Raw genomic sequence first — 17,147 nt, forward strand, 5'->3', positions numbered from 1 at the left:
CCTAAAAAACTTCAGCAAAAAATTACTAAAAGTTTTTTTCACCTCAAAATTTAAAAAACACAATAATAAATAACACCACACGATAAATAAAAAATAGATTTTTTTAAACTTTATGTTCAGAGAAGATTATTTCTTAATAATCTTCATTATCATTAAGATTGCTTTACACTTTATTCACAATCATGCCACAAATTTATTTATTTGTCTTAGTCCTTAATTAAGAAAAAATGTATTGTAAAAGAAATTGTAAAAAAAATAAAATAATTTTTACATTTTTAATTACTGCCTTTTTGCTGCTATGAAAAAAATGATAAAAATAAATTGTAAAAAATATACTAATACTCGGCACAATTTTAAAAAACGAAAAAGGATCATCTTAGTTTTGTGTAAAACTCAAATCACAGAAAGAATTTACATTAATACCCAAATTATTTAAAGGTATTATACACAAAACGTATACTTTTTTTTTGTTTGTTTTTTACAAATTTTTCAGCAACAGAAAGAAAAAAGGAAAAACCGTCAGAGAGAGACAAAGTAATAAAAACACAACTACAGTAAATAGTTTTGAATGACTTTTTTGAATTTGAATTTTATAATTTTAGTGTTTAAATTTATGTTTATACACTAACTAACATTTTAAATTAAGCAAGCCAATGGGGAAGAAAAAAGGGTCTTTCCAAGAATTATTATTTTAAGAAAAATTTTAGTAACCAAGTTTTCTTAAAGTACTTTGCTATTGAAAAACTTAATTAGAGCATTTTCTTGCAAAACAAAAAAGATTTTTTTTGTTAAAACATTGTTTTTTTTTTAATTACTTTAAGATTCAATTTTTGCAATGAATATTTATGTTAAAATTCTACGTGCAACAACATTTCTTTCCCTTTCATTCACTTCACCTTCAGAGTACAAAATCTGAGGCAAAAGGACACATCATTGTCTGGAAAAGGGTGTCACCTAACTGTGTCAAAGGATGTCCCTGTAAAGAGACCAAAACAGTCCTACAGATCTCAGTGAACTGGAGCATGAAACCCTATTAACACCCTGCAGTACCACAGGCTGACCAATGAGTGGCGAGCATGAACCAGGAAGAGCTTCCAGCTCAGTGAGAGCATGATTAATGCATGTCTACAAACTGTCTGGATGAGCTGTGCTCACATCCAAAGGCTGGGAAAAGAGGGGAGAAATCACCAAGAAAGTGGTGATTAGACAGGAGGAGGGAAGCCACATGAAGGATGGGGAGCATTTTATATTTGTTTGCTTTGAATTTTCATGAAAAGGGAGAGCTCAAGGCGAATGGGGAAAAATTAGTTTGATGCGCTCACATGCCACAGCATGAAAAAAATGCAGGTTAGCACAGTGTCCAGGAAGGATGTGGAACACGTCTAGACCAAGGTTTTAACAACCAGAAAATCTTGTATTTGATTTCTTATCTCCTTTCATTCTGTCTTTAACCCCTCCATCCTGCTTTCACACTCCCTCCTCCTTCACAGCTGTGTTTTCTGCACCTCTTTCAGCGCTCTCATTGCACACTAAATATTTTCCTTCTTTCCCTCATTCACTCATCCCTTCTCCTCCCCCTCATCCTCTCTTTCTCTAATAAAAAAGGGAGCAAACAGACTCCGCCCCCTCTCACCCCCCACCATCCCTCGCTCCGTCACACACTCCATCTCCCTCTTTCTCTCTCTTTCATGCTCCCTCCTTTCCTCTCTGTCTGTCAGTGTCATTCTGTAGAGGAGATGTGGAGTTTGTTTCTGTCTCTCTGTCTGTTTTTCCAGCCTAACTCAGCTGAGGAAGGTAAGAGCTCAACTTTTTCTTTGAAGATGTTTCATGTCAATGCTGTGACCTCTTGCGTACGGTGATGGCGTGGGGATGGGGAAGTTCGGATCTCAGGGATGGTGCACCCAGGGAAGCTCTCTGGTCATTTCACCGGACTTTGACAGTGTGCAAAACCATTGCTGCAGAGTGCAGAGCCTCAGCGCTCCACCTGCAAATCGGGAGCAAGAACCAGCCCTGTTCCCGACCCTTTGTGTGTCAAAGTTCTGCCCGCCTGTGGAGACGCAGACTTTTCATCTGCATCCGAGCAGGAAGGACTGTTCTGGTGTGGAGGGACCATATGGATATGGGGTACTTACAAGTTCACTCAACAAAAGAAAATGGAAATAATTCCAAGAGCTGAGGAATAATAAGTTGCATAACCCATTCATCACTGCCTTTAGGCACGGTGACCCCTTCCCCCCGTCCCTATGGTGTCACTCATGATCTCACAGATGTGACAGGCGGAGGCCCCTGCCCCCTCCTCAATCACTGCCCTCTTTTACTCCACCAAGGAGGTTTTTCCTTCTCCTCAACGTCCTCTGAATAGAACATTAAAGGGTGCAGGAGTTTCTGAAAATGATGGATGGTTGAGTGAATGGAGGGAGCTCTCAGATCTGACTCAAGACAACTGCCCTGATTCCATGATTCCAACTGCGTCCGCATAGGTTTTGTGCATGCATGAGTGCATGTGAGCAGTAATGAGGGCTTCAGAGAGCAATATGAGGTAACTCTTTTTCCACAAAAGCCAGCAACGGAGCACAAAGTCAGCGTGCAACTATTTTTCTAAGGACGTGAACAGATCTGCACCTGCTCCCGCTCGTGGCTCCACTGTGATGTCCATGAATGCCAGCGACACACAGGCTGAACTTATATGTCAGTCTCACGCCACAGATTTGAGCTGGGTTTGGAACAGATGGCCTGGACTTAGATGAGACAGAACAACAGAGAGAGGCCGCACAGCATTACTGGCCTACTGAGTCTGTGGGCATAATTGAAATCGAACTCTTCTTAATACAGCATTAACCTAATATTACAAATCCACACAAATGTGCATACATAGTTACGTCACAAGGGGTTGATTTGGCATCACCCTGGGGTTTGATCAAAGTTGGTGGCGTCTGGGCCGACAGGTTGCAGCTCTGTCTGTGCTTCTACCCATGATTATCCATTTTCCAAGTTACAGAAGTGCCAGTTTTGGCTTGATTCTTTGCAGCTTTCAAGCAAGAAAGTGTCTGAGTGACATTTTATTTGCAACGTTTACATGCCGCTCTTGTGAAGCGCTGACGCGCTGATGGTGTGAAGACACTGGGCTGGCCTCTAATTTCTTGCATGTGTGTGGGAGATTGTGTCTTTGTATTAGCTCAGCACAACACAGAGTGGGACACCAAACCTGATTCCCCTTTGGCTTTTCCTGCTGTGGATGAATGGAGATGCTGAGATGCTCATGGAGTTACTCTATAAATGAACATTGAGTTGTTAGAGGAAATTAAATGATAACCTCCTCTGAAATTTTTTGGAAGTTACAAAAATAAGACAACACATTAACAACTTGGTGCAATCTTGAATTTAAAGCCCCACTTCGATCCTCTTTGATCTATTGTAAAAGTGTTGCCAGTGGTCTTTTTTATATTGATTAGCCAAAGTAAAATAAAAGCTGTGTTGCTTTCTTGGACATAGTTTCTGCAGAGCGGCAGTAGGTCATCAGAAATTTGTCTCTAAGTTGCGGGCAGGATTGTTAGCGTGGAGTAAGCCTGCGTTCATCTTCCATCATTCCTTTGTTTGCAGCCTCTCCCGCTAGCTTACTGCCTCTTGCAGCCCCAACTTAACATTACCAGTACAACAACAATGGCGAGCGGTGTTGGATCAAGCCGTACAGTTTTAATCCAGACATCAGCATCTGATAAATAATCATTTATCTGCGCTTTTCCAGACACTCAATGTGTCCACAGCCCCTCTGAACATGACCAAGACATTCATACGCATTTACAGACCAGTGGAGTCACACTGGAGGCAGTGAGGGTGAAGTGTCTTGCCGAAAGACACAGCAACAGTTGACTGGGGGGATTGGGGATTGAGCCGCCAACCCATAGACCATCGGCCGAGCTGCTCAACTGCCTGAGCCACTGTCCAAACCTAATTGTCTGCAAGTGAATGCATCAAAATGGAGCAAAGCAGAGAGATTGTGGCCCACTGATTGTAGTCTGTATGTAACAACTACAAGCTTTTTTAAACTGCATTTTTTCTGTCTGGTCCTGATTGTTTAAAACAGAACATGTTTTCATTTGTTTTAATTCCTTTTGCATTTGTAGTTTAGTGAGAAACAAACCTTTGAGTGAATATTGTATTTTAGATATAAAAATGATCACATAGGAAAAGCACTGTGAAAAATTTGTTAGAATACATCTTTTTTTTTTTAAACAGAAAATACACCTAAAAATTCCAAGTTAGGATTTTAACAATTTGTAAAAGAGTTGAAAAATGTAACTTTGTCCAATCAACTTTAGGATGTGGGACTGGTCCACAAACACGCACTAAGCAGCAATGATGGTTTTGCCTAAAACGCGCCAAGAATGTTCTCCTGACGCCAAATTAGATTTGTTGTTAAACTGAATGTGAATTTAAGAGTCAGCATGTTTTTAACTAACAAGTTTCTGATTTGGCTCCAATTCAAGTATTTGTCCCTTTTAACTAACTACATTTTTACAAGATATATTACAGTAATTAAGGGAGCAAAATGCCAGAAGATCTCTTTCCAGAAGTAAGAAAATGCTACCAAACCTTTAAAGCAAACAAAACATTCACATGATTGTCAACATCCAAAAAGAAAAGCTGGTTTAGAACTGAATCAAAACAGTTGAAAAGTTCTCACACTTTCAAAAATGCATTGAAGGGTACTTTGTTATGGCAGGTGGGTGGAAGGTTGAATCCAAATGCGGACACGGCTTTCCGGGTAACAAGTTTTATTTTGAAGAGGGTGAGGATGGCAGTTTTGAAAGGCAGGCAGGCAGACAGACAGGAAGGCAGTCAGGCAGGCAGGAGGGCTGACGGGCAGGCAGGCAGGCAGATAGACAGATTGGCTGGCAGGCAGGCAGGCAGGCAGAGAAACAGGGGGATTAGGACACATAAAAATCACTTTAGCTCTGATCGTACTTGCCAATATTGTTACCAGTGGTGAATATTAGTCTGGTGTCGGCTGCAGGTCCATGTGAGGTTTCAGTAGAGTGGCTGACGAGGTGCAGGTTGGCTAAGGCACTGGATGAGAGCAAAACCACAGGATCACAACATACTTTAAATGTTGCTCAGAATGCAAAAAAATAACAACAACAATCTTATCATATAGATGATTAAGAAATTATTAAATTGACAAAAAGAACTTGTGCACTTAAACAGCTCTAGGTGAGACTTTTGGTTATGACAAGTCTTACAAGGAAGTATCTCCAAATAAGAAAATGTCTTCAGAAAATTAATTTTTAATTACCGGCAGATGATTTAATACAATAAGTTATTATCAAATTATTGCAGACGGAGTTAATGTTTTGTTTTTAAATACAAATGCTTTATTTTCACTGTATTTTTTTACCCCTAAAACCAGCATGTGCTCAGAAAAAGAGCCGGTGTCCCACGATTTGTTTATTTTTCTCACTTTAAGGTCACATGGATTGTCCTTCAAGTCATCACTGGTTTGCAGCTTTAACTGGGTATTAATTAAACAGATTACCCTTTGTACTCTTGGTGTAATAAGCTGCTCTTCTGGGACATGGTAAATTAGTCAGATCACCATAGAAAAAACAAAAGGCATGTTTTTCACAGCTGGAGACAATAACGTTAGTGAAAAGAACGTCCTCCTCTTTGGTGGATGGAGTTGAAGAAACCCTGTGCTGACGGGAAAAAAAGCCTGACATCTTCATCACTAAAACACCTATCTATTATAAGAGTTTATTTTTAGACCACATGTAAATTTAACAACAACAAGATTTTCTAAGGACTGTAAAAAAACATCAGGTCATGTTTCTTGAACGTGAATCACACCTCTGCCATTGGCAGGAAGAAAGCTTGAGGCTGTCATGCAGCCGTGAGCCAGTGCTCTCTGTCCGAGTCACTTGATGTTGCAGCAGAAAGAGTCACCTGCACAGAAAGGCACAGGGTTACAGCCAGATTTTTAACTGAAAACTGTGCGCATGGCACGGACGCCCATGACTGTGGAATGTAGCTTTGGGTTTTGGATTTCATAATTAAAGCTGTTGCTTAGCATTGTGCATGTACCAGCAAAACAGAAAGCAGGAAAGTCTGAGTGCTGACAGCTTCTCTGCTGAGAAATGTCACTGAAACGAATTCCACATTTTTGTCCTCTCCTCTCCTTAAAGAGGAGATTCCAACAAAAATACTGCCTGGATCATACATAGTCTTTAAAACATTGAAAATTAGTGCTAATATCTATAAAGTACCACTACGATCACCTTTTGATCAATTTCAAAAGCGTTCCCAGTGGTCTTTTTATTATGATGATGCTTGTTTTAGCCAACATTTTTAAAAACTGACATTTTCTAGGACATAGTTTCTGCAGAGCGGCAGTAATTTGTCTAAAAGAAAGCATCAATTTTTATTTCCTGATCAATGTATGAAGTGATAACCTAAATATATTCAATGTATTTTTTTCCTTGTCTTTTTCTTTTGTTTTATTGCTGAAATTTCTTTAAAATGAACCAATCAATCAACCAACCCAAACTGAAATTCAAATGCTGACGGCTGTCTTCTTTATTTTTATTTTTTTAAACAGATATCTTTTTCTTTCACGGTTGGCCTTAACAATCCAATCCTGTGATCAAAGTAAACTGCAAGATTACTTTTACGGTTCAACTGAAATCCAAGAAAAATAGAACCAGATCTGAAATCTGATACAACTCTCACAGTCTATTTACAAAGAAAATATGAAACTGGAGCGTTCTAGTCTATGCACTGCAGTTTCAGCAATGATGGTTTATGCTGAAAAAAATATCTTTTACTTATTTACAAAGTTTCAGTGAAGCTATTCAACTTAAAACCCACCTATGGCAGCCTGCATTATCTCCCAATGCAAAGATGAAGTCCTCTGTGAATGAACCAACCCAACAGTGATCACCCAGCTGATTCTGCAATAAGTAGCTTGTTGATGGTTACAAATAATTTTTCCACGCCTGTGACATTTAAAAAAAAATGTAGATTTGGACCGTTAAATGTTGACTAAAATATCCCACGGACTCCTTCCTACACTATAACTTTTTGAGGTTAATTTGCTAAAGAGCAACGTCAGTTAGGAGTCCTCTGTGTTCACCTTTGACCTTCCAGTCAAATACAACGATTAAAGAACGCTGCTGAGATCTTTGACAAGGCATCAGCACTTTGACAGGTTTACTGATCAAACTGTATCAATTTGACACAAACTCTGGGCTTTAAGTGTGTTAGGCCAAGTCTTGGTCATGTGCTTGATTTCTTGAGGCTCCATTCTGTCACTTTTTCCAGCTTTGCTTTGGAAGCCTGAAGAAAAGTGTGACTTGCAAAAAAATCCTCACATCACCTGTCTGCAAACCAGAGATGTGAAAATAAGCCCTTTCATTTAAACCTCATCCTTAAAATAAAGCTTCCTCTTCGGGTTCTTTTTAAACAGTTTTAAATGCATTCATTTGAGATATCCAGGGAGAAGGCTGTGTTCTCAGTGGGTGATCAGATTTTTGGGGAATCTCTTCTTATCTGTACCTGTTGCTGCTTGCTCAGAGACTCAATCCAGACATCCTCCTGTCATGTCACGTGGTCTAAAATTCTGTTTGTTGAATCTGCACTTTCGTTGGCTTAACTGCTGTGAAGCTTTGATGACTCCCTTCACCACATGCTTATTTCTGGTGTCATGTTAATCCCCGTCTCTTCTCCCTCCTGTCTTGGCGTTTCGCTCCTTCTGTGGTTGTTTGTACTGTTAGCCTTGTCCTCAGATGACAGTCTGTGGGGCGGGAGCGTCTGAGGCAGAGAAAGGGTGGGGACGGGTTGAAAGATCGGGCAAAGACAGCAGAATCTGACCTCAGTGTAAAAATGCTTGCAGCCACTTTGTTCAAAAGCTACTTTCCCTTTTGGCATGTGACGTTCAAAAACATGCGTTTGGCATATGGTGTTCACACTGGACAAGCAGGGAGAGGCCCTTTTTCTTTTTCTACTGTCTGCCACCTACAGTTGGAAGAAGCTTGGTGCAAAATGTCAAAGCGGTGCAAATCTTGCTTCAGGGTTTTTCTTTCACAGCTCTATTCTGATATATGAAAGACTTGGTGTCATAGAAGGCATAAACCACAAATATTCATTTCTCCTTCACGACCAATTTTCAAACCGTTGGTACTTCCATGAGTGACAAGAAATGCCATCTAAATCTCGCTACCAAATTCAAGTCCCTGACTGGTCGACGTTCAACCTGGTCTCACTTTCCAGGAGAGTTCATGGACGTTCCTGTATGTAGAGCCTGAAAACGGTTGTAAAAACATGCGTATAAACTCCAGAGTTTTGTATGTGCACATACCCACGTTTAACTTAGACTTTTCATTGCAAGTGGTCGCTGAAATGTGTGTTCCCGAGAGCAGTGTAGAGTTTGTGTGCTCCTCTTGACAATGCAGTTTTGTTTCCTGTGGTGTCAGGGTGTGGTTCACATTCACACTTCTCAGGGTTTTTTTTAATATTAACAACCAAAAGCTGCTTCCTTGAGCTTGTGAGGGAGCTTGGAAAGGTGTTCTTTAAAGTACTTGGTGTCAAGAAGCGCAACATGAACAACGACTTAGTGCTGGAGTGTGGGAGAATGCACTGCCACACGGAAATGGCAAAGAATATTGGAGAAAGACAGCAGAAGATGGAGTTACCTAACTTAGCACTGAAAAGTGTGACGTGCTCCTGCAGGTGACCCCAGCAACAAGAGGAAAAAGCTTTTCCACCTACAGCAGGGAGGAAACAGATTCATATCTACCAACACAATGAATATTTATGTTATAAATATAATTTTCCTGTTCTTCTTTTCTTTTCTTTATTTTACTTTTATTTAGACGCCAATATGTTTCCAGTAGAATTGGGTTCAAAAAAGCCAATGATTTCAATCTTTTCTTAGAAAATCTATAACTTGCTTCTCTTCCAAAACAATATCAGATAAAATGATCTTTTCTGTTAGTTTCTAATGCAAGGAATCATTCTTTTATTTTTGAAAACTCCACATTTGATCAGTTTAAATCACTAACCATAGGGAAAATTGTTTTTCTTCTGTTTTCGACTTTTTTTCAAACTAAACAATTTTAATTATAAAAGAAAATTTGACACTTACATTAACTTTTAATGGAAATCATGAACTTTACAGTTAGAATTGATTTAGTTGTTGGATAGTGGTACCCAGACCTACTTTCCAAATGAACATCAGATCTCCATTGGGTCTATTAAAAATGGACCAGAGCGTATGTCTTTTTTTGTTGTTTTCTGATGTAGAGGGATGCCAAACTCTGCGGTCACTCCCCAGATGAATAATACACACATGGGAAGAAGCAGCCGATGAGAGGGACAGGGGACCGGATGGAAAAAAAGTACCAGGCAGAGTGTGAGCCAGAGTGGAGAAAGAAAGGAGAGGTCGCCGTCCATTAACTCAGCACTCAAGTTCAGATTGCAGACTCAGCACTTTCTCAAACTGTCAGGGAAAAACTTTGAGTGTTTTCGGCCCTTCAGTCAAAGGAGATGCTGTGGGCGCTCTCCTTGTGCAAGGTAGGGGCTCTCTGGGAGTTAAATAAAGGGGCTTTTAATACCAGGCTGACCTGCCAGTAAATGTCCCTTTCTTTTGTTCATTTGGTTGCCTGGTGCAGAGGAGTTAGGTTTCCCCAGTTTGAGCTGATCCTTAAAGAGTGGGCAGTTCTCAGTGCTTACCTTAAGATGTCGCAGTGAATTTTTCAGCCTGCTTGTGTCACACAATGAGAAAAGTACAAACTCTCAGATCATTCCTTCTGATGCACTGGATTGGAGCACCAAAAAAAAAAAAAAAACGTTTACATCAATGTCAAGCAAATTTGTTTTTTCATTTGCATTTCACTTAAACAAATAAACACAGACACGCTTACTGCATTTGTGTGCTCTATTCGATCTGATATAAATAGGATGACACGGAATAAGGTCACAGTGGATGCTACGTAAGGGGTTGTGGCTCATGCAAAAATGCTAATGAGTATTCAGAGCTTACAAACCACTACAGTAATTCCTTTCATGCCACCAGACACAGCTTGCTTTGCTTTCTTAAATCAAAGAGAAAAAGTGTCACGAATAGGATGCTGCTTGGGTGGGTTTAGTCTGACGCTCATAAACTTTGCAGTTCTGCTTTGTGTCACATGCACGCCAAACAGAAAACTGTTCTGAAGCTGTTCTGTTCTGTCACTTTCCACGTGTTCCTTTCTCCTGAGACAATTCCTATCCTTTCCAATCCTGAAAGATTTACATGGAAAATATGTGACTTCAGTCAAAAAGACAGACAGACTGGGAACGAAGGCATGAAGGACAGATTTGCAGAATCTCCATCTGTGAGTGTAATCCTAAAAACATATCAACTGTTGGAGAACAGGGAACTGAGGGCGATTTGTCTCAAAAGCCACAAAATTAATCATGTTTGATTGTCGAAAGCAGGCAGCAGAATTCCAAGCTTGTCTTTGTGTTTCAGACAGCGATAGAAACGGATGGAAATGTGTCCTTTCTCTTCAAATCACTGCTGCTCTGGATGGGCCGTGATATCACTTCAAATCCCCTCTTCAAACCGCGCATGCTGATCATGAAGATGCTATTATTCTGTTGCTCTTTGAGCAGCTTTTAGAGGGAGTGCTTGTCTCTCACAGATAACCAGCTCACACTAAAATAAAAAACGAAGGCATGAAAATATGATGACAATACCAGGAATTATTTATTTGTCAACAGAGGTAGGTTTTCTGCTTCCCACCTGTCTTGAGGTACTTGATGTTTTTTCTCCACTAACTCCATCTGTGCAGGCATCTAGACGTGAGGTCTGATGTGTTTCCCGCCTCTATGAGCATGACAAACTTTGGCTTGCGTTCAGCTCGTGGTGCAGGCTGTGCCAGACTGAAGGAACAGCAGTCACCACAGTTTTGGAATACTAATGGAAAATTCAAGGGCTTCGGTTCTGTGTGGGAAGCTGCCATGTGTCAGTATGCAGCACTCTGCAGTGAAGGGACTTCATGAGTGTGTGTGTGTGTGTTTCCTACACCCGTGCGCTCTTTAAAGCACTTAAACCCAAAAGCAAATTACGGAAAAACACACTTCAACATAAAAGCGATGTGACATTCCCCTGCTTTCACTGCGGATCAGAGGAAAAGAGCAAATATATGTGTTAAAACTTTTAGGAGAAGAGGAGCGTGTCACCCACGCAAAATGAAGAGGGTTCCCCTTTGAGCCACACGAAGAGAGGCATCAGGCCACTTAATTAAAAACCAAGCGGACAGCAGCTTTGAAATCGGAATATTAGTTTTGAAAGACATCACTATTTCAATTTAGTATAAAGAAAAACTAAAGGAACCTCATTGGATATTACAATCAGTGTTTCAGCATCCGATTCTGCTCTTGGCTCTTACTCTGTTTCTTAAGTAAATTGTCAGTCAACAGTCAACAAAATCCAACTGTCAACAACCTGCATTCTCATGCCTTGCCTCTGTCTCTTTTTGCCTCTCAGTGATGCTGCTGGACACAACGGAGAATACCTCAGAGCTGGGCTGGACCACCTATCCAGACACAGGGGTAAGCAGGGAGTGAAAAAGTCAAATGGAAAGCAGCTCAAAAAATTTGTTACACTCAATAAGCAGATGATTATGCAGTAGAGGTTGAATTACAATCACTTTGTTTGAGAAATATGACGGAATTTAAGGGAAGGCATAAACTTTCTCTTTGACGTATGTTAATACATGGTTCAAGCATAGGAGATTTAACTATCTTGGTAGTGATACACTACCATCCAATTCTTTAACCTAAATGAATACAACAGATATTCATTATTAATTTGGAACTTTTTTAAACAACAAAAACACAACGTCTTTAACATTAAAGCTTTAAACATTAAAACGTGGTATTTTGGGTATTTTAGGCTGTTTTCAAATTCAGGAACTAAGATTTCTTTTAAATGATTCTTAGGAATGATTTGTGTGCTTATTTTGAACTAAAATGAAAAGCTCTGTGGCAGTAAAGGTCATTTGGTAAATTGGAAATCACAGCAAAATAACAAAATTGAGAGAGGAAAAAACAAAAAATGATTGTATTTCCTCTGAACTGGTAATGCATGAACAGATTCCTGTTGAAATCAGGGCTCTAATCAAACTTACCTGATGTGTGTCAGAAACAGGAGATCGACATCAATGTCAGTGTTATACAACAGCCTAAAATGAGTCAATTTTTTTTAACCCATTACTAACAATCGGACAGGCTCTCAAATAGTTGTACTTATTTTATTTATAAAAGCCACACTGAGAACAAGTTGACACGTTTGAGACACCCTAAAAAGTCTGTGACTACAGTTGGAGAAGATTTGATCTGCAACAATAGGAGGCGATCTAACCTACGCTGAGAAACTGCAAGAAATTTGCCCCAAAAAATGTATTCAGAAAAATCCCAGACATTTATCGTAATTCTATATGAAAGCATTGCTTGTTAGTTGTCTGTGTGTGTGATGCACACAGACAATCTTTGTCCTGGCAAGCAAACATTTTGTGTTTCTTTGAAAAGGAGAGGTGTCATACTGCACAGCTTTCAGAGGTGACCAATATGACACTAATGTTCCAATTGCTGTCATGAAAGGCCTTTTCCACCATAACAGAAAAACCAAAAAGGAATTCAGAGACAGGATAATCTGTTGCTGAAACAGCAGATGATAATACTGCCATTTCTGCAAACAAACACTTCTAACTTAAGCATTTATAAATTGAAACCAACTTTGGGGGAAACAAACATTGTATCTCATAAATGATTTAGTCAATGAAAATAGTTGTAATGAATTTGAGGACAGCTTTGTGTAAATGCTGATCACTTTGTCCTTTGTGTCAGGAAACCTTTCTTAAAATGGACGATAAAAATTGCTGTTAGTTTGTACCCAAGTTTTCTTAAGACTCAGAGTCTGAAACTTCAAAAAAAAACATTGCAAGGAGATAGAGAGACATTTAAATCTGCATTGAATGCAGAGCAGAAGTCAAAATGTGCATACGCTACAGTTCATCCACAAAAAGGATGACGCAACAGGTCAGGAGTCAGGAGTCATGCTTAACCTTGTGCTATCTTAGATGACCCCACCCTTACATTGACGTGTTCTCCCTACCATGACAAAGGTGGCCAAAGGTGGAAAGATTTCATGTAATCCATGGACACCAGTGAAGATCACAAATCATTGAAGAAAAAAGGTTCAGCACACTGTCTAGTGGGTCTAGATGACCCAACTCCCAATGTTAAAGTGCCTAGGATAGCACAAGGGTTACGGCATCACCGACCAGGTTCTGTGGTTATCTCTTGGGCCTGCACGGTGTTGGGTGTGATTGTTGGATATTAAGGCATTGGAAGCAGATGAAGAGCATACATCCTGACCCAGAACAAAAGAGTACTGATGATGTGATGTGATAATATTCAACCAACCCTCATAACTCTAAGAAAAAAACATTTTTACATTTTCTTAGCAATGTGTTTCAAATAGAGGACATTTTCTATTTGACTCTATTAAATACACAAGAAACCCTGTAGTTTTTGTAATGTTGCTAATATATCTTAAAACAAGCTGTTGTCCTCCACCTTTGAGGGTGCTTGATTACTTTAAAACCCCCATCAAATCATTTGCTATGGATGATCCACAGAAGAAGCATTTAACAGGGTCTCATTGAAAGCTTCTGCTGTTTATAATAGTTATCTTTATTTGGGTTGATAATTGCAAGTGAGTGTCCTGCAAGTAAAAAAAAGCTAAAAAACAAAATAAAAACTTGAAATGAGTAAACCGCAAAAACACTGTTGAAAAATGTTCTTGGAAATATTATTTTTCTTGCAAGAGAAAAAGTAAGACCGTTTTTCTGGAAAAATGGGTCTTTTTTCCTTCTTAAGATTAAGTTTATGCAGTCTAACTTCAAAACTTCAGTTCTTTTTTGTTTTTATTCTGTTTTTCATGGATTTTCTCTCCTGTATGTAAAATTTTTTTGAATAATTCTGCTCAGACTGAACCTTTAAATCTCCCTTCTTAACCTATTTTTTATTTATCCTCTTATGGGAAACATAGTGTTATCAGATTGACATCAAACTTAAAAAAGACCACAGGTCTGTATGTGTGTGTGTGTGGGGGGGGGCATGTGTGTGGACGGCAGTTACTCCCGGACCCGGTGTGAGTGCTTGCGTGACTGTGCGAGGGTCAGCTTCTGGGTCAGTAAAATTCATTCATCTGTAATTGATTATGCCTCACTTCTAATATGGCTCATAATTACACACATACATTGTCGTCATAGACATCTTCTCTTTTGAGAACATCCGTCAAGCGGCATTTGAGAAACGGCAGAACAGTCTTCCAGGTCAGAACACTGCTGTCGGATTGTGCGTACGTTGTTTATAAATCGAATGTTGGTCCCGGTGAAAAAGTCACGACCAACTGATGTTTGCACGACATCCTCTGCACACAATAGCAATCCCTGTCTCAACTGTCTGTTGAGCTTCCACAGTCATTTAACCTTCTACCTTCTCTTCCCCTGCACCTTCTGCCATCATCACCCCAGCTTGGCCTCAAGCATCGGGCCATAATTGTGCACGATGTTTGATTAAAAAGGGCCTCGTATGTGTTAGGATCTTATGAACCATGATGAAAGCTGCTAATAGAAGGCTGCCCATGTCTGTGTGTGTTTCTGTGTGTGTGAGGGAATAACTATCTGCGAGAGCACGCATTTGCATTTTTTTTATCTTCATGGTCCCTGGATGACAAGTTGTTCTGAGATATGGTTATTTGACCCGGAGCACCGAGCTGAGAGAAGTAGAAAGACAGAACATGACGGGGGAGAGAAAGTGGGATGATGTGTGCACCTTTTTTTTTTATCCTGTCTTTTGCCCTTTGCATTAAGGTCTGTGAATATCCTGTACAGCCGTCTGTCCAGCTGCTTTTTTGGGGATTTTCTTTTGTTGCTTCTGTCTCTTTCATTTTTAACATCTTTCCTCCCTTCGCTCAAAAAAATCCCACCCTTGATCCCTTCATCTTCCTGTTTCTCCAACTTCTTCTGGGTGTTTGATCACAGCAGTTGTTGATGTTTTGGCTGAATTCTTTCCGTTGGGTACATAAGTCCAAAATGGATGTGAGTGCGTGGCTTTTTCTTGCTTCTACAGGATGCATCTTCATGTGCAGTGTCAGAGGCCCTGCCCCTCCCTGCCCTCTGTCACTGAAGAGCCTGCGCGGCTGTCCGGCTTTTCAGTTTAAATTAAATCACAAAGAGTAGTCTGTGTTTTTTTTTTCTTTCAACGATTCATGCACCCCTCCTCCCGAATTTGTCCCAATTTTTTTTCCCTCTTTGGAATAATGAGACAAGGGAGATTGGGTGAAGCAATGAACCAGTAGGGGTGAAGGAGGGCAAGCATAAAGTTTAAGATGAGAGTAGAAATCTTAAAAATGCAAGGAAATGTCAAAAAAGCTGCCTCTATGGATCCATTATGACATTAATATCTGTGAGTTCCATTTGTTGTAATAAATTAAGGTCCAAAGACCTCTTTTTTTTTTTGGAAATCCTACAATAATACAACATTTTCTCAAACTCTGACAGCCATTTGATTTTTCAAGCTCCAGCTGAATAAAGCTCCAAAAGTGTTTACCACCCCTCACCCAAGACTTGTGCTGGTGGAATAAAATAAAAAAAAAACTGTCTGACAGCATCTTAAAACCTTCCTGTCAGTTTTCTGATTTAATAATCTTGTCTCTTTTCGTAGCCAACAAAAATTTTTTTCAAACTTTTTCACATCAATCACACAGAAAAAGCATTGAAACATGCAGCGGCACACACAGCCCCAGACACTAAATGCACACAGACAGTGCTGGGACCCTTTGTCCCCTTTCCATTGTTGAACGAAGAATAAACATGATGAAACCTAATACATAATTCCTCTGTATAACAACGGTAAAGGGCTTGCTTGTCAGTCAAGGCTTAAAGCAGAGCGTTTTATCTCTGTAAGCACCATACTGCATAATTGGTGAAACTAAAACCTGCGCCCACATTCATATGTTTCTCTCATCTGACATTTCAGCTCATGAGTGTCTTTATTTCAGTCCAGAATGCTCGGCTGTCTTCATTTGTGACTCATGCCTTTTAAAACTGCATCCAGGAGTCCTCAGCATTGCTCAGAATGCAACCAATTCTGCTCAATTTACTGCAATGCAGCAGCTGGCAAAGCGAGGCACTTGTCTCAGGCACATATGTTAACTGGTTAAGGGGCAAAACAAGACACACATCACCACAGAAAACTTTTTGATATCTGAATTCTTTTGCTGCTACTTTAAAGTCCCACTCCAATCATCTTTTGATCTGTTTCAAAAGCCTTCCCAGTGGGGTATTTTTTTTTTCAATTATGATTTTGCAGTTTTGTCCAAAAAAAAAAAAAAACGTGTTGTTTTTAGGACAAAATTTCTGCAGAGCGGCAGGAGTTCAGTACGTTTTCAATTTTGAGTTGTGGGCAGGACTGTTGGTGTGGCATAAGCCCGCCCCCATTTCCTGTCATCAATCTGTTTACACTCTCGTTTTACAGCCCCTCACAACTCCCAACTGACATTTCCTGTGCAATGAAAATGGCAAGCAATGTTGGAGCTATCCAGCCGTCTTTAGCCAGATAGCTCATATGAGGAAAACAAAGACGTACATGGATCTATTTGTCTGCAAATGGATGCATATGAATGAAGCAGAGTTGTAAGACTTTGGCCCACTCATTGTGGTATCTACGTCGCAACTGAGAGCTTTTTCATATGGCATTTTTTTTTTATCTGCTCCTGATTCTTACAAGTAATTTTAAGCTTTCATGTATATACAATATATATATATATATATATATATCCGTCATCAAAAAATGCCACTAGAACAACGTTAAAACACCAAAAATTGGAGTGGGTCTATAACAGCTTGACCTAATAATGCCAATATCTTCTTTAAATTTTGGGTTTTATTTTATGAGCTTCTTAAAAATGGGTCTAAAAATCAATTCTGAGGTTAATTCTAAAAAGGAACTACAGGGTTTTTGATGAAAAAAGAAAAATTAAAGGCACAAATAATCAAAAATTGAAGGTAAAAAAAACGTTTTTTTTTACGTTAAGGCTC

General features: G+C 39.6%; 1 protein-coding gene across 1 annotated transcript in view; it reads left to right on the forward strand.

The window, feature by feature from the left end:
* The first annotated feature begins 1,671 nt into the window (after positions 1–1,671).
* Positions 1,672–17,147, forward strand: part of LOC101167394 (ephrin type-B receptor 5) — a 38,561-nt gene continuing 23,085 nt past the window's right edge. The window contains exons 1-2 of the mRNA XM_011485415.3: positions 1,672–1,794; positions 11,525–11,589. Coding sequence (XP_011483717.2) covers positions 1,689–1,794; positions 11,525–11,589 — 171 coding nt within the window. The 5' untranslated portion in view covers positions 1,672–1,688. The remainder of the gene's footprint in view (positions 1,795–11,524; positions 11,590–17,147) is intronic.

This window comes from Oryzias latipes, chromosome 16 (assembly GCF_002234675.1).
Source record: "Oryzias latipes chromosome 16, ASM223467v1".
Classification (NCBI taxonomy): Eukaryota; Metazoa; Chordata; class Actinopteri; order Beloniformes; family Adrianichthyidae; genus Oryzias; species Oryzias latipes.